The sequence below is a fragment of the Ascidia mentula genome, chromosome 9, assembly GCF_947561715.1.
Source record: "Ascidia mentula chromosome 9, kaAscMent1.1, whole genome shotgun sequence".
NCBI lineage: Eukaryota > Metazoa > Chordata > Ascidiacea > Phlebobranchia > Ascidiidae > Ascidia > Ascidia mentula.
Window position 1 is genome coordinate 200366 of NC_138574.1, and position 14053 is coordinate 214418.

A 14053-nucleotide genomic window follows, 5' to 3' on the forward strand; every position below is an offset into this window, starting at 1 on the left:
GACTCAAAATTTATATTTCACCCAAAAAAAAAAATCAAGGTCATAGCAGTATTGAACAAAACACCAATCACTGCAACACCAACGTTGGTGGGTCCTTAAAATTAATGTTAATTGAAGTTTTCATATCTTTGTAATTATTCTTTTATTTCCTGGCCTTTTGCTTGGAACCAAAATAAACGCATAAAAAAGTAAAGCATTACTAATAAAAATAAATTCAAAAAACAAGTTGCACTACATAAACAAAAGAGCAATTTGCAGCACCAATAAAATCTAACTTGAAGAGTAAAGTCAAAAATACAGGGGAAAGTGTTAATTTGTTAAATTTTATGATTCTTCTGGGCAGAAATCCGGCAACAATTCTGTTATTTTACGTCTCATGTCAGACACATGTTTGGATCTGTCTTTTTCCCTTGCAATAAATTGTTGGTGTTTCACAAACTGATGAAATCCCATTTTCAGCAGTCGTGTCTTGTTATGATACACAGCATTTTCCACTTTTCGAAACATCTCCAACTGCTGGTTTGTGGTAAAAATCTTCCATCCAATCAAATACCTCCTTTTTACCAGATGAGAGAAGTGCAAGTCTGCCTTTTTCTCCTGAATTGAAACAATTTCCCCGTATGCTAACCACTGTTTGAAAGCATGCTTCTTTGTCAGGAATATTTGTAAGTTATCAGCCAGTGTTTCTTTATCAGAACGGCTTTTCCTAAATGCGGACAACCAATTATAAAAACACTTCTCAGTTTCATGTTTATAAAAATGTGAAACTGCAATCAATTGAATTTGACGAATGCTAGAAACAAACTTTTTCCAAGGTTCCAATCCACATTTCCTCAGTAGATTAACTTTGTAATGTTGATCAGCAACAACACGTAGTTCACGCATTCGAACTAGGAATGCTTGCTTTTCTTTTATTTGCTGCTCCTTTATTCTTTTTATTTCTTGGGCCTCTTGGATTTTTCTTTTCTTCTCTTCTTTCTCCTGATTGATCCTCTCTTCTTCCTCTTGCTCTTCCAGCTCAATTTTTTCTCTTTCTTTTTCTTTTCTCCTCTCGTTCATTTCCTGCCGACGTCTTGATCTTTCCACAGCTCGCTTCTCCATCTCTGTTAAAACTTTTGGTCGTGGAACATATTCCTTTTTATGTGTTTTTGATATTTGTTCTTTTAGCAATTTCTTTTGGGGAATTTGTACCTTTTTAATTTTATCAATCACCTCTAAGGGATGTTGAAAATTGTCATCATCAACACAAGGTTTGGTGTTGTTGGGTTTATTGATTTTTTTAGGATTTTGCAAATGCGGTTGGAGCTGCAACATTTCGCTCTTCGACAGTTTTTTGACGTCAGCTTTAGTTACTTGCCAAGCTGGTTTGCACTTTGGAGTCAAATGAGTTCTTCGCACAGAAGAAAATTGTGAAGGGGTGTCTTCAACAACACTGGGTGGATACGAAGAGTCGTCCAAACACTCCACCACAAGGTCATCCTCTTTCGGTTGTTTATCTTTAACAATTGCACCAACCAGTGCTTCCATCTTAGCTTTGGTTGTCTCATGAGCTTTCCAAATATTTTTGCTGTATACGTTGGCTTTCACATAAGTCATCCATGTCTTGAAATATCTTCTTAGTATAACTTTGTTGTATTTAAGGTCGGCTAAATGTTCTTGAAGCTTGGTTTGCTTCAAGTTGGTTTCATGATGTTTTAAGGATCTGTTTGAAGACTGAACAATTGTGTACTTCCTCCAAGCATTCCAAACTTTCATGGTTGAATTCCATTCAGCCAATGCCTTTGCTTTACCCAGAGCTGATTTCCTGTCAAGAACAACTTTGTACCAAGTAACCAAACATTTTTTCATGAGTTTCCGCCTCTGCTTCTGACAAAGCTTCTCAACCAAATATGTCCTATCAATAGAGATCTTATTCACAAAACTGACTTTATCATGTGATCTCGCTGGTTGTTCCACATCATGTTTGTGTCCAGCATCACTTCCATCCTCTGCCTGTTTGTTTTCTTTCTCAACCACAACTTGAGCTTTTGCAACAGCCCTCCTTTGATCTTGCACAATCTTTCGGATTCGATTCATCTCCATGAGAATTGCATCTTCTTCCATCTTCCTCCTCATCTGCTCCTCTTTCACCTCTTGCTTTACAATGTCCTCTGCAGCCTTCCTCATCTGTTGCTTCTGCATCAGTAAATTGTGCCTCTTTTCACTTTCCTCCTGACGTTTCCGACGTGCTTCCTTCACCCTCTGGTGTCGGATCTCCATGGTAATAATTGGACGAACAAAACTTGGTTTTACAACTTTCTCCTTCAGCAAATCTTTTTTATCAAATGAGAGACAACTGTTTAATCTTTTCATTACAGCATCACTCTCATCTTCTGGTTGTTCTCCCCTTGAACTTCCACCAAGGAGTGAAGACAATGAAGAAGATGACGGTCCATTGGAATAATTATTTTCTCCTAAATATTCACCAGCGTCTATATCCAGGCCAGTCAAGTGTGCACATTCTTTGGTCGTTATCCAAGATGAAATGATATCTTCTGCCTCTTGCTGTGCCTCGTTTTGAAGGTAACTACTTTCAAACATGACTAAAGAAAAAAGACAACCTTCAATAAAACAGAAATCGTTAAGACATTTTATTGCTGACAAGTTTACCAGAGAGCAAACTTTTCACAAGAAAGCAAACATTCTGCCCACAAAACCAAACTAATACGCTGTTTAATAAAAATGTAAAACTTTCAAAACAATTCGTCAACAGAAAATCAAAAAGTAAACAACGGCTTTACCACTTTTACACTGCATATTGTGAAACAGGGGAAAATATTTCCTTCCAGTTGCTCGTTTAAACGATAGAAATCCTTTGCAGTTTCGATGTAGTTTACAAAATATTAGTTCTTAAACATTTTTAAACAAAAAATGCGACATATCTTAAATTTTCTTTAATATTGACCTTTATGTGATAGGTTAAAGTAACAACATTGCCTATGTTACGGTTAAGTAAATATTTTAAAATTAGGATAATTTATATTTCTTGTTTTTTCTGGAAATATTTTCGACGCATAAAAAATCATTTGATCAATATTATGTCAAGAACTTGCAAAGACCACCGCAAAACCATCCAAGCGACGCCAAAAATATGTAACTCGTCACGCACCAAGGTTGTTATGGCAACACGTAACAACTAACTTTGCGTCTTGGCGAATTTTGCCGGGTGATCAGTGAAATTTTGGAAAAGTTTATTTGTTGCTAATTCCGAACACACCAAGAGGTAAATATGGGCGAACACAGACTTGGTGTGTATCGGGATTCGATGAACGATAATCCTTTGCTGATGAAAGTAAGTATGCCAATGACTGTCAGATTAAACAGTTGTTAATATGTTTACGTTTTAACTAGTCGCATTACACTGTATCATAGGTCACGTATTTTGTGCTTGAATTGCATATAAGACAAAACATAGCATACAAGGTTACCAAAATTTGTTTGGGTGGTTTTGTTTTTATAAAGTATTTTATATATCGTAAAATACGTGCTTAAAATGTATGAAACACTTCCAATACTTATATTGGAATGCAAGGTGTATTTTACTTACTGATACAATTATTTTTTTAGTCGGAACTTGGCATGCCATTAAAAAGATGCTTCACTCTTCCTATGGATGGGTTCATCTATGGAAGACCCAATGTTACACTCGATGGTGGGGCAGCGGAGGCCATGATAACAAAGGAGCCAATTCCTATTCACAGAAGAAAGGAAAAACCTTTGCAAAGAGACTTTGTTGCATTGAACAAGGGGGCAGTTTCATCCGGCCTTGTATCAGCAAAAGTAAGTTTTGGAGTTTTATATTCTTATCCATACATTTGGTGTCAATAGTTTCAATGTTTGTTGAAAGCTACAATGTTTCAGCATTGATGTAAACATTGTTTGCAAGCTTCTAATACTGACAGATTGTATTGTGTGTAATGTTTTGTTCACTGCTAAAATACCAATGGAAGAGTGCAAATAAAATTTTAACAATACCTTTATTGCCACAACACTTCGTTTGAATTATGACCCTTTATGTGTGGGGATAAAATTTCAATATTGTATGTCGGACTAAAATCCTTTGTGCTCCACTTTGTCGAATGGAGTTTAAAAGAAAACTATTTGGATCATTGCAACTCATTTTTTGTATTTTTTTTTAGGAGCATTCCCAGTATCGAGCGACGAATGATGTGAGAAGAAGAGTGACAGAGGAGGACAAGAAAAAGATTCTTACCAAACGAATCCCCCCAGACATGACCTTCGGTATCAGCACCCGACCTTCGACCCCTGTGTTTGACCTTCTAGAACACAAATATCAGGACAGGTGGCTTGCTACAAGACGAGAAGCTGAATTAGCTCGAAGAGCACGAACAGTGCAACAGGTGTGTTGGAGTAATTAGCAATGTACACATTATGAATTCAGACTAAGATATCCAACATACATATATACATAATATTGTTGGACAAACCAATCAGCCACATAGTAGGGTATTATATGTAATCCCACATGTCTGAATTTGACTCTGTCTGAAATTTGGGACCATCCAGTTATCTCTGTCCTTCGAATTAAAACTACTTTATAGAAAAAAATTGATGGGAGGATTTACGAGACAAGGGCATCGTTACTGCGGAAATATCAGCCACAAGTTGAAGATCCACCATTGTGGCAAATGCCAAGATTCAGTCAAGTAAGTTTGACTTGCCACAAAGTGCAGAAACATGTCTGCAGTTAATATGAAGATTAGGAATGAATATTTCATTATACCATTTGTGTTTACGTAAACACAGAATAGTTACCAAGATCAAAAGTTTTGAAAAACTATCTTTCTATCTGCTACCAATATGAACATAATAAAATGATAGTCAGAGTAAATACTTCCAAAAAAAAAGTTACCTCTAATTCTCCTTCTGGTCATATTTCTACATTTACACACTTATAATTTCACAAATGAGTAGCACTTCAAAAAGTTTGTGACCATTGGTTTAAGTCTCACTTGATATTAATTTTGTTTCTAATAAACCATTCGTACATATTGGCACTGTTACGCTTTCAGGGAGCCGCACATTTGGAGACCTTTCGCTCACCTGAGAAACGTATGGACGCATTCAGACACCACCAGACTGATGCAACATCACGAACAGGTGTTTTTGGTCATGGAATTTATGAAGCAGCAAAAAGTTAAAAGTTTTGCCATCACTTATTGCACATGTCCGTCATCTTTCTCCACCTGTTTCTTGCACTTGTTGTGTTTTCTATGTGGCTTTTGTGTGTTATTGAATTGGCGTCTTCGTCTTAAAATGCTTTCAGTATAAACGCAGACTGGTTAATGCTTTTATTGACATAGTGCACTTTAATGTGAAAAAAGTTAATTATTTATCAAAAAAAAGCAGATTAACCAATTTAACTTGAATTAGAATCAGGAGTGTTTATTAATTTTAACATGACAAACATTCTATTTTCTGTACAAGTGAATTTGTTTTACTAGAGTTTTCAGTAATATGGTCATATCATCAAAAACTATATAAACTAATATGAAGATTACACGAGCGTTTATTAAGGCTGACATATTGACATGCATGGACTGTACTGAAAATAACATAGCAGTTCTGATAGAAGTTGTTTTGTACAATCACACTTGCAAATAAGACACAAAACTTAAAAACAAGTAAAAGTGTTACGATAATTTTGTTCCACTTTAAAAATTTCGAAAACAGGTAAAACAAAATTGGAACAGTTTATTTAAAATTCTGGGAAATTATCATCAGTTGGTCAGAATGCCAAATTGTGTCACATACTTCTGTCTTTCCTGCATATCATCAGCTGGTCTGTTATGTGGGGTCCACACTGGTTCACCAACAAACAGACGCTGGACTTTAATGTAATCCTAATGGAAATATTGTCACACTTTAACTACGTTTTCCTCATTTTCAACCAATAATTAAAAAAGGTTCAACTGTATAAAATTTAAATTTTCAGCATGGAATTGAGGTATTTCTCAAAACATTGATTTTCAACATAAAATGTTTCAATTATGCAAACTTGATGATATTCCGATATAACAAGGTGATTTGTAAGTTTAACAAGATGACGTATTGCACAGGAAGCAGGTTGTTAACGTTAATGCATGTGTTTTTCATTACAGTGAGATGAACTAAGATCAAATGTGGAAATCATTTGATGCCCAAACTTTAAGAAATGTTTGGCGAAACAATTTAAACATACATTTTGACGACTATTACAAAGAATGTAGGTTACTATTTTCAGTTAAACCAATGGATAGGTGTCTTATAAATGATCAATTATCCGAAATCACAATGATTCAGTGTCTTGGTGCCAGGCTAAATACGTAGACGCAAACAATTCATTTATGATAAAAATCAGTAGCACAAGGGGCATAGGAAGCAAGAGTTGAGGCAAAATTTACCTTTTCATCCAAGGTAAACCTATGATAAATTCCAGCGGGTAGAATAAGCAGGTCGTCTTTTACACATTCTATCCGAATCCACCTAAAAGTATAGGATTCAGATATATTTGTTCAACTTTACCACTGATAAAAATGTTTATCTTTAACAAACATAAATTCCTGATAGTTTTTTTGGGGGGTCAATCTCTTCACATTCTTTACCTATCACTCTTGTCTCTAACATCAAAGTATCCACAACCATCCAAAATAAAGCGAATCTCTTCATCTGTGTGAATGTGTTCCTCAAAAAAGCTTTTTACCTTCACATAAAACATACAATTAAATACATTATCACAATGGATAGCTTACATTCACTTTGCTGATTGGATTTAATTGCCACATAATAATTTATCTTTTTTTCTGCATTTTCCACAAAATGGGAACACAAACCATGGCACCTTTGCTTCATAGTTGGGGAGTGTTTCAGGACTAACAGTGATCAGGTCAAAATAAGTGTAACCTCTTGAATTACGAAGCTTCCAATATTCACTGTTGTCCTCAAATGTTTCAGAACCAAACTAAAATTTAACAAGAAAACAATGAGAAGTTAAGAATCTAAGGAACAAATTTTATTTTTTGCGATGTATTTATTGGATGTAAATTACCTTATTGAAATGTCAATAATTCAATATAATGTATTCTGATAAACTGTAGCTATGGCAACAGCAAACATGAAGGTATGACAGACACAAGGTTGCCAGTTGGGCACTTTTTCAACCCTGAACAGATTAAGTTAAGTCTAGGACTACTGGTACTATGATGGCCATTGATAGGGATGGGCAAAATAGAATAACACACTATTCTAGAACATTCTAGAATAGTTAATCGAATCCTATTCTATTTTTGTTTTAGCTTGTGCACTGAAGCACAATAAACATAAAGATTTTTTTACATGACTTCAAAAACAAAGCACAATCAAAGAATAAATTTATTGCACTGTAATGTGTCTAGGCTCCCTACGTGCTTGCCTGCCAAGCGACAACGTAATTTTGTGGCTGTCAAACCCGCACGTCACAACCGTATCAGAAGATTGACGAAAAAAGATACGCACTGTGTTTACTCGATAGTAAGTCGAAGCTTATAAAGTTGTTTAACCTACCGTTTGTGATGCTTACAATCGAGGCCGGCTTACATTATTTAATGTCACGCCGATATTTTGTCTGCGGTTCTGAGTTTTAATGAAATTCACCTTTAACTCGCTCTGCCGTACCAATACGTTTTATCAAACACAGTTTTTAGTGTACGTGACAATTTTAAACGAAAGATTTGTTAACAATTATTGTAGGGCACCAAAGTTTGCCTTTAACATTTACGTGCGGCTTGCATTCGAGGGCGGCTTACATTATTTTTTTAACACCGTCGCATGCGCAAATACGGAAAGTTACCGTACATAGAATGAAACCTATTATTCGGTATGAAGACAATTTAGATTTGGATAGTTTAAGATTCGAATCCTCCGGATTCGCTATTCTGAATTGCCCATCCCTAGCCATTGATACTGCAATGTATGCCTTAGGTCTACCCCGATCCTTGATATGGACCGAAGCAGGCAAACCGTGCACTTGTCAAGCGATAGTAGTAGACTAGAATGACCGACTGCAGCGCAGGCAGTCAAGAGAAGAGGAAACAATTTACGCTGTCAGATGAACTAGCATTTAACAGTTCACATGGGAAACATGATTTAACTTGGTAATTATAAGACCGATCGTCTCGAAGAACGGTTAAAAAAGGTGACTAAAAAAAGCCAACACATTTTTGTGTACACACATTGGCACTCAAAGTCATCTTAAAAGGGTTTGTAAACTGACTCGCGATGTTCGGAAGGTCGCAGAATGCAGACCCGTGAACCGGAAGTTGTTGAGCCAAAACGTGACGGTACGAGTTGGTTGCTAAACACTAGACACCATGCTCGATGCCAACTGCTCCGTGCTCGGCGCAGCATTGTGTGCTCAAACCGCAAAAATGGCCATATAGGGCTGTAACGTTAAGGCTAACATAGGTAAGCGTCCAAGATCAGTAAACTGGACAAATTCGGTAACCTAAACACGTGACTGCAGCGGCAAACAGGGAGGGTACATATTTTCATCCAAGGGGAGAAATTGAAATCATTTGCCGCTGCAGTCACGTGTTTAGGTTACCGAATTTGTCCAGTTTACTGATCTTGGACGCTTACCTATGTTGGCCGTAAAGGCCCGTTTACACTACAGACGATTCCGTGTTTGTTTTATTGTGCGCGTGTGTTGTGTTTTAGTTGTGCTGGGATGGAATGTGCCGGTCTGTGCTAAGATGTGCTCGCTTTTGCTCGACGAGCATAAATTCGGGCACAGTTGGGCACATTTCGGCACACATTGATGCGAGAGTGCAAGGTGACTGCTTAAAAGGAGAGATTTTAGTGGTGGTTGTGTGATGTGTGGAACGGCGTCTCAGCGGGATGCTGCTGTGGAAAACCTTTGTCCTGTTTCAATTATACCATCTTTGGTTTCATAATCTGTGGTGTTTGGTTCAGCATATTGTAGTGTTACCTTGCGTCGTAAAAAATTATGCAAAACATTACATGCCTTAACTGTGTAAAACAGTACATGCTTTTTGTTGAAGAACATGTACAGCCAATAACAACAACTTTAATTTGTATCTATAATATCGCTGGCGGGCCGAGAAATGCAAGTCAAGACTGACAGCCTTAAAAAATTATCAACGCAACTTGTCACTTGCACTTGTCGGCTTCGTGTTCATTACAGGGAAATCCCTGTAGTCGTGCTCGATTATTCCAGTAGTGTAAACGCCATGTGTGCCAGACTGTGCTGTACCGTGCCATACTGTGTTCGTGTGTAAACGGGCCTTAACGTTACAGCCCCTTCTCAAAATGGCTGCTCGCGCATTCTGCTCGAGAGCAACCACCGTCATTTCGGCGAAATGGAATTTGGTTAAAACCGAAATTATTTCACGCATGAATGAACACGGCTTCAAACAATTGTGTTCACACAAAATAAGCATTAACACACGAAAAAAACAAAAATGAGTTGTAATAACAAACATTTCAAACAGCAAGGTGTCCAATACTTGCAAAACAATATCTACACTTTAAAATTGCAATTTTTGAACACCTATAAAGTATATAACAACGAAATGGGTTTGACTGCGGTGTCGCTGTGTGAATCCCAGCATTCGCGTATTTTTGGCGCTGCATACAAGTGCCAATTTAATGATGTTCCGGACCATAGGATTTTTTAAAAATTGGTGTAGAGTAGGCTCAGAACATGTAGATAACATTATAATAGCGTTTTTTGAACACCTATAAAGTTTATCGCAACGAAATGGGTTTGACTGCGGTCACGCTGTGTGAATCCCAGCGATCGCGTATTTTCGGCGCTGCATACAAGTGCCAATTTAGTGATGTTCCGGGCCATAGGATTTTTAAAAAATTGGTGTAGAATAGGCTCAGAGCATGTAGATCACATTACAATAGCGTTTTTTGAACACCTATAAAGTATATCGCAACGAAATGGGTTTGACTGCGGTCACGCTGTGTGAATCCCAGCGATCGCGTATTTTCGGCGCTGCATACAAGTGCCAATTTAGTGATGTTCCGGGCCATAGGATTTTTAAAAAATTGGTGTAGAATAGGCTCAGAACATGTAGATCACATAACAATAGCGTTTTTTGAACACCTATAAAGTATATCGCAACGAAATGGGTTTGACTGCAGTCACGCTGTGTGAATCCCAGCGATCGCCTATTTTCGGCGCTGCATACAAGTGCCAATTTAATAATGTTCCGGGACATAGGATTTTTTAAAAATTGGTGTAGAATAGGCTCAGAGCATGTAGATCACATTACAATAGCGTTTTTTGAACACCTATAAAGTATATCGCAACGATTATGTTATGTTAATTAAATATACCTCTTAGTATCACAATCTCCCCTTTTTTATTTCCGCCCACGCATAACAATGTAAATGTTGCGAAAAAAAACATTCAAAACACAAACGGAGGTAATTTCGAATATGTCACAGCGTGACCGCAGTCAAACCCATTTCGTTGCGATATACTTTATAGGTGTTCAAAAAACGCTATTGTAATGTGATCTACATGTTCTGAGCCTATTCTACACCAATTTTTAAAAAATTCTATGTCCCGGAACATTATTAAATTGGTACTTGTATGCAGCGCCGCAAATGCTCACTGCCTACTGTTTCAGTCAAAGCCTTTGACGAACAATGCGCATGCATGCTGGGATTCACACAGCGTGACCGCAGTCAAACCCATTTCGTTGCGATATACTTTATAGGTGTTCAAAAAACGCTATTGTAATGTGATCTACATGTTCTAAGCCTATTCTACACCAATTTTCAAAAAAATTCTATGTCCCGGAACATTATTAAATTGGCACTTGTATGCAGCGCCGAAAATACGCGATCGCTGGGATTCACACAGCGTGACCGCAGTCAAACCCATTTCGTTGCGATATACTTTATAGGTGTTCAAAAAACGCTATTGTAATGTGATCTACATGTTCTGAGCGTATTCTACGCCAATTTTTAAAAAATCCTATGGCCCGGAACATTATTAAATTGGCACTTGTATGCAGCGCCGAAAATACGCGAATACTGGGATTCACACAGCGTGACCGCAGTCAAACCCATTTCGTTGCGATATACTTTATAGGTGTTCAAAAAACGCTATTGTAATGTGATCTACATGTTCTAAGCCTATTCTACACCAATTTTTAAAAAATTCTATGTCCCGGAACATTATTAAATTGGTACTTGTATGCAGCGCCGCAAATGCTCACTGCCTACTGTTTCAGTCAAAGCCTTTGACGAACAATGCGCATGCATGCTGGGATTCACACAGCGTGACCGCAGTCAAACCCATTTCGTTGCGATATACTTTATAGGTGTTCAAAAAACGCTATTGTAATGTGATCTACATGCTCTGAGCCTATTCTACACCAATTTTTAAAAAATCCTATGGCCCGGAACATCACTAAATTGGCACTTGTATGCAGCGCCGAAAATACACGATCGCTGGGATTCACACAGCGTGACCGCAGTCAAACCCATTTCGTTGTTATATACTTTATAGGTGTTCAAAAATTGCAATTTTAAAGTGTAGATATTGTTTTGCAAATATTGGACACCTTGCTGTTTGAAATGTTTGTTATTACAACTCATTTTTGTTTTTTTCGTGTGTTAATGCTTATTTTGTGTGAACACAATTGTTTGAAGCCGTGTTCATTCGTGCGTGAAATAATTTCGGTTTTAACCAAATTCCATTTCGCCGAAATGACGGTGGTCGAGAGCACGGAGAAAACGACGCTGCTCTCTTTGCGCAACCAGATGTATTTACAAAGTGCCCGTGGACGTCTCTTGTACAAAAAGTGTGCACTTTAATTTTTTACTAAGTTTAAGATAAATGAATTTCATTACCCATGTTAATAAAATTGCTGTTTGATTTTCAACACGTCAGGTATTAGGTAAAAAGGTGAGCACGTACAAATGAGTAGTATATAATGTATACACATAGTTATGTGCGCACGTTGTAATACTCCACCCCAATATCTTGCAGTTCTTTTAAAGTTACATTTTCCTCTGTCCATCCAGGTGCTTTTTGATTTTCTTGTGTTTCTTTCAAATTTAAGTACCACGCCCTAACCATTTTTCCTGCTTATAAATCACCAGCTTAACCAACTTACTATATGCAGTCTGCATACAAGCACACCATAGCCTCTACTGAAGGCCTAAACATTAATTCAATGCAACGACACCTTCCGCTTTTACCCAACTCGTGACAACCAAATTGTAATCAGTTTGCTGATAGCGCAGCAGCTGGCACGTGGACGTCCTTTTTTCTCTTTTACAATCCAGCCCGTATTCGCGCCAGTTAATGGAACTTTTAAAGAACCACTTGACGTTGCCTTTGCAAGGATTGCGCAATTAAGAATGATATAAACTGCTGAGAACGTGCAGCTACTCATGCAGGACACTGGGGAAACCCAGTATGATTCGTAGCTGGAATACGTGCCCCCTTAAACCCATCAACCAGCATGACCGAAATGTCACGAAACAGACGAAAGGCCAGCATACAGCAAGGTATTCCATAGTCAATACAATGGCATACAAGACAGCAAATCATTCAAGAATTTCTCGTACACAATAACAATATATAACATTGCTACACAGACTATACGAACAGGCACTACCTTAATTGACACATGAAAAAAGTTGCATAAGGTTGCAACAGGGTACTGCAATCCAAAGGTTCTCAACCTTTTGAAGGTCAGATCCAATTCGAAAACAACTGTTGCAAACACATTGTGACGAAACAAATCTAATAGTTACACTCACCAGTCATGTTGGCTGTACACTGAACACGTTTCAGCGCAAACGACACAGAAGTCGTCATACTACGACGACGTTGAGTCAGCCTGTGATATGGCAACCCGCGAAGCAGTTTGCATGCGTCAAATGCAATCGCTCTCATGCTACTGCGTATTATTTTGCGGCATGGTGACGGGCTTACCGTATTTTATTTGGTCTTTGTGATTTACATTTTGAATTTACGCAAGAAACAACTGATGCTGTATAATTATAGAAATTAAACAACACTCTTGGTTACACGATTGTCAAATCCTGACCCATTTGTCACACTTGGGTATTAACAGCTGTAACAAGGTACCAAGCATCAAGGATAAACAATAGTTGTGGATTTGGTTATAAATTTGATTTTCAAGAGTAGGGTTACTGGACTACGACACTGTGGGTGTTAGCTTTAGTTTGGCGAAACTGATCGTCGTGATAGTTTTCAAACTTAGGACGACAAATCAATGCTAAATATGTTTTGCGCAAAAATCCCGAAAACGAGAAGAAAAAAAGGCCAAGCGAGCCGCGTCCATGCGCAGAGGCAGCTCATAGTGAAAACAAATGCTGTAATATAAATTTCTAGCCTATACGTTCCAAAACGTTGCCCTATGCGAGTAACCGTGCACATATGTATTCACATTTACCCGCGAATCAGCAATCAATCAAAAAAACTCATCAGTATTTGGGGAAGTCCCATTCACAAATTTTTGTATGTTTTTTTATAAGTTGGGCGATGAGATTGATTTTAAGGATAATATTGTACAAGTTCATGGAGAGAATTAAAAATAAAAACTTATTATGTTGAAGGTTGATATGAAGTGCAGATGGGGGGTACTGTAGTTCCACTGATTGTATGATGGTCAATTTTTAGCGAACGCACGCGTGACGCAACAATTTATTTCTGATGGTGGCGCAAAACCCATTTCAAGTGAGAATATATCCATTTTTAGAACATCCCTCTAATTCTCTTTTAGCAATGTTTGAAGTGACGAAGCTCTTTTACATGAGCAATTGAAGCGATCGCTCCTCCCGTTTTTGCGCAAGAGCGACGAAGCGCTCAATCCGTTCGAAGGAGGTGTATTGAATTCGCTTCGCTGTCAATCCACTATGGAGAACAGACAAATGCGAAGGGTTTTTGGTGTGCGCTTTTTTTCAGTTTGTCACATTGCATTAGATAAATGATAAACATTAAAAGACAATTGCTTCGCAT

The 14053-nt window shown here is 37.7% G+C and overlaps 3 protein-coding genes across 3 annotated transcripts; 1 reads left to right on the forward strand and 2 right to left on the reverse strand.

The window, feature by feature from the left end:
- Positions 1-92: 92 nt before the first annotated feature.
- Positions 93-2597, reverse strand: LOC145913546 (uncharacterized). Its single transcript, XM_083001257.1, has one exon. The coding sequence runs from the start codon at positions 2578-2580 to the stop codon at positions 325-327; it is 2256 nt and encodes a 751-aa protein (XP_082857383.1). The 5' UTR covers positions 2581-2597; the 3' UTR covers positions 93-324.
- Positions 2598-3171: 574 nt separating this feature from the next.
- Positions 3172-5474, forward strand: LOC145913304 (cilia- and flagella-associated protein 77-like). The gene is made up of 5 exons (XM_083000918.1): positions 3172-3331; positions 3607-3819; positions 4179-4400; positions 4602-4706; positions 5073-5474. The coding sequence occupies exons 1-5, from the start codon at positions 3269-3271 to the stop codon at positions 5199-5201; spliced, it is 732 nt and encodes a 243-aa protein (XP_082857044.1). The 5' UTR covers positions 3172-3268; the 3' UTR covers positions 5202-5474.
- A 151-nt stretch (positions 5475-5625) lies between these two features.
- Positions 5626-12275, reverse strand: LOC145913305 (acireductone dioxygenase-like). Its single transcript, XM_083000919.1, has 5 exons — positions 12020-12275; positions 6881-7000; positions 6645-6742; positions 6444-6525; positions 5626-5903 (listed from the first exon to the last, which is right to left on the reverse strand). The coding sequence occupies exons 1-5, from the start codon at positions 12137-12139 to the stop codon at positions 5781-5783; spliced, it is 543 nt and encodes a 180-aa protein (XP_082857045.1). The 5' UTR covers positions 12140-12275; the 3' UTR covers positions 5626-5780.
- Between the last annotated feature and the right edge of the window lie 1778 nt (positions 12276-14053).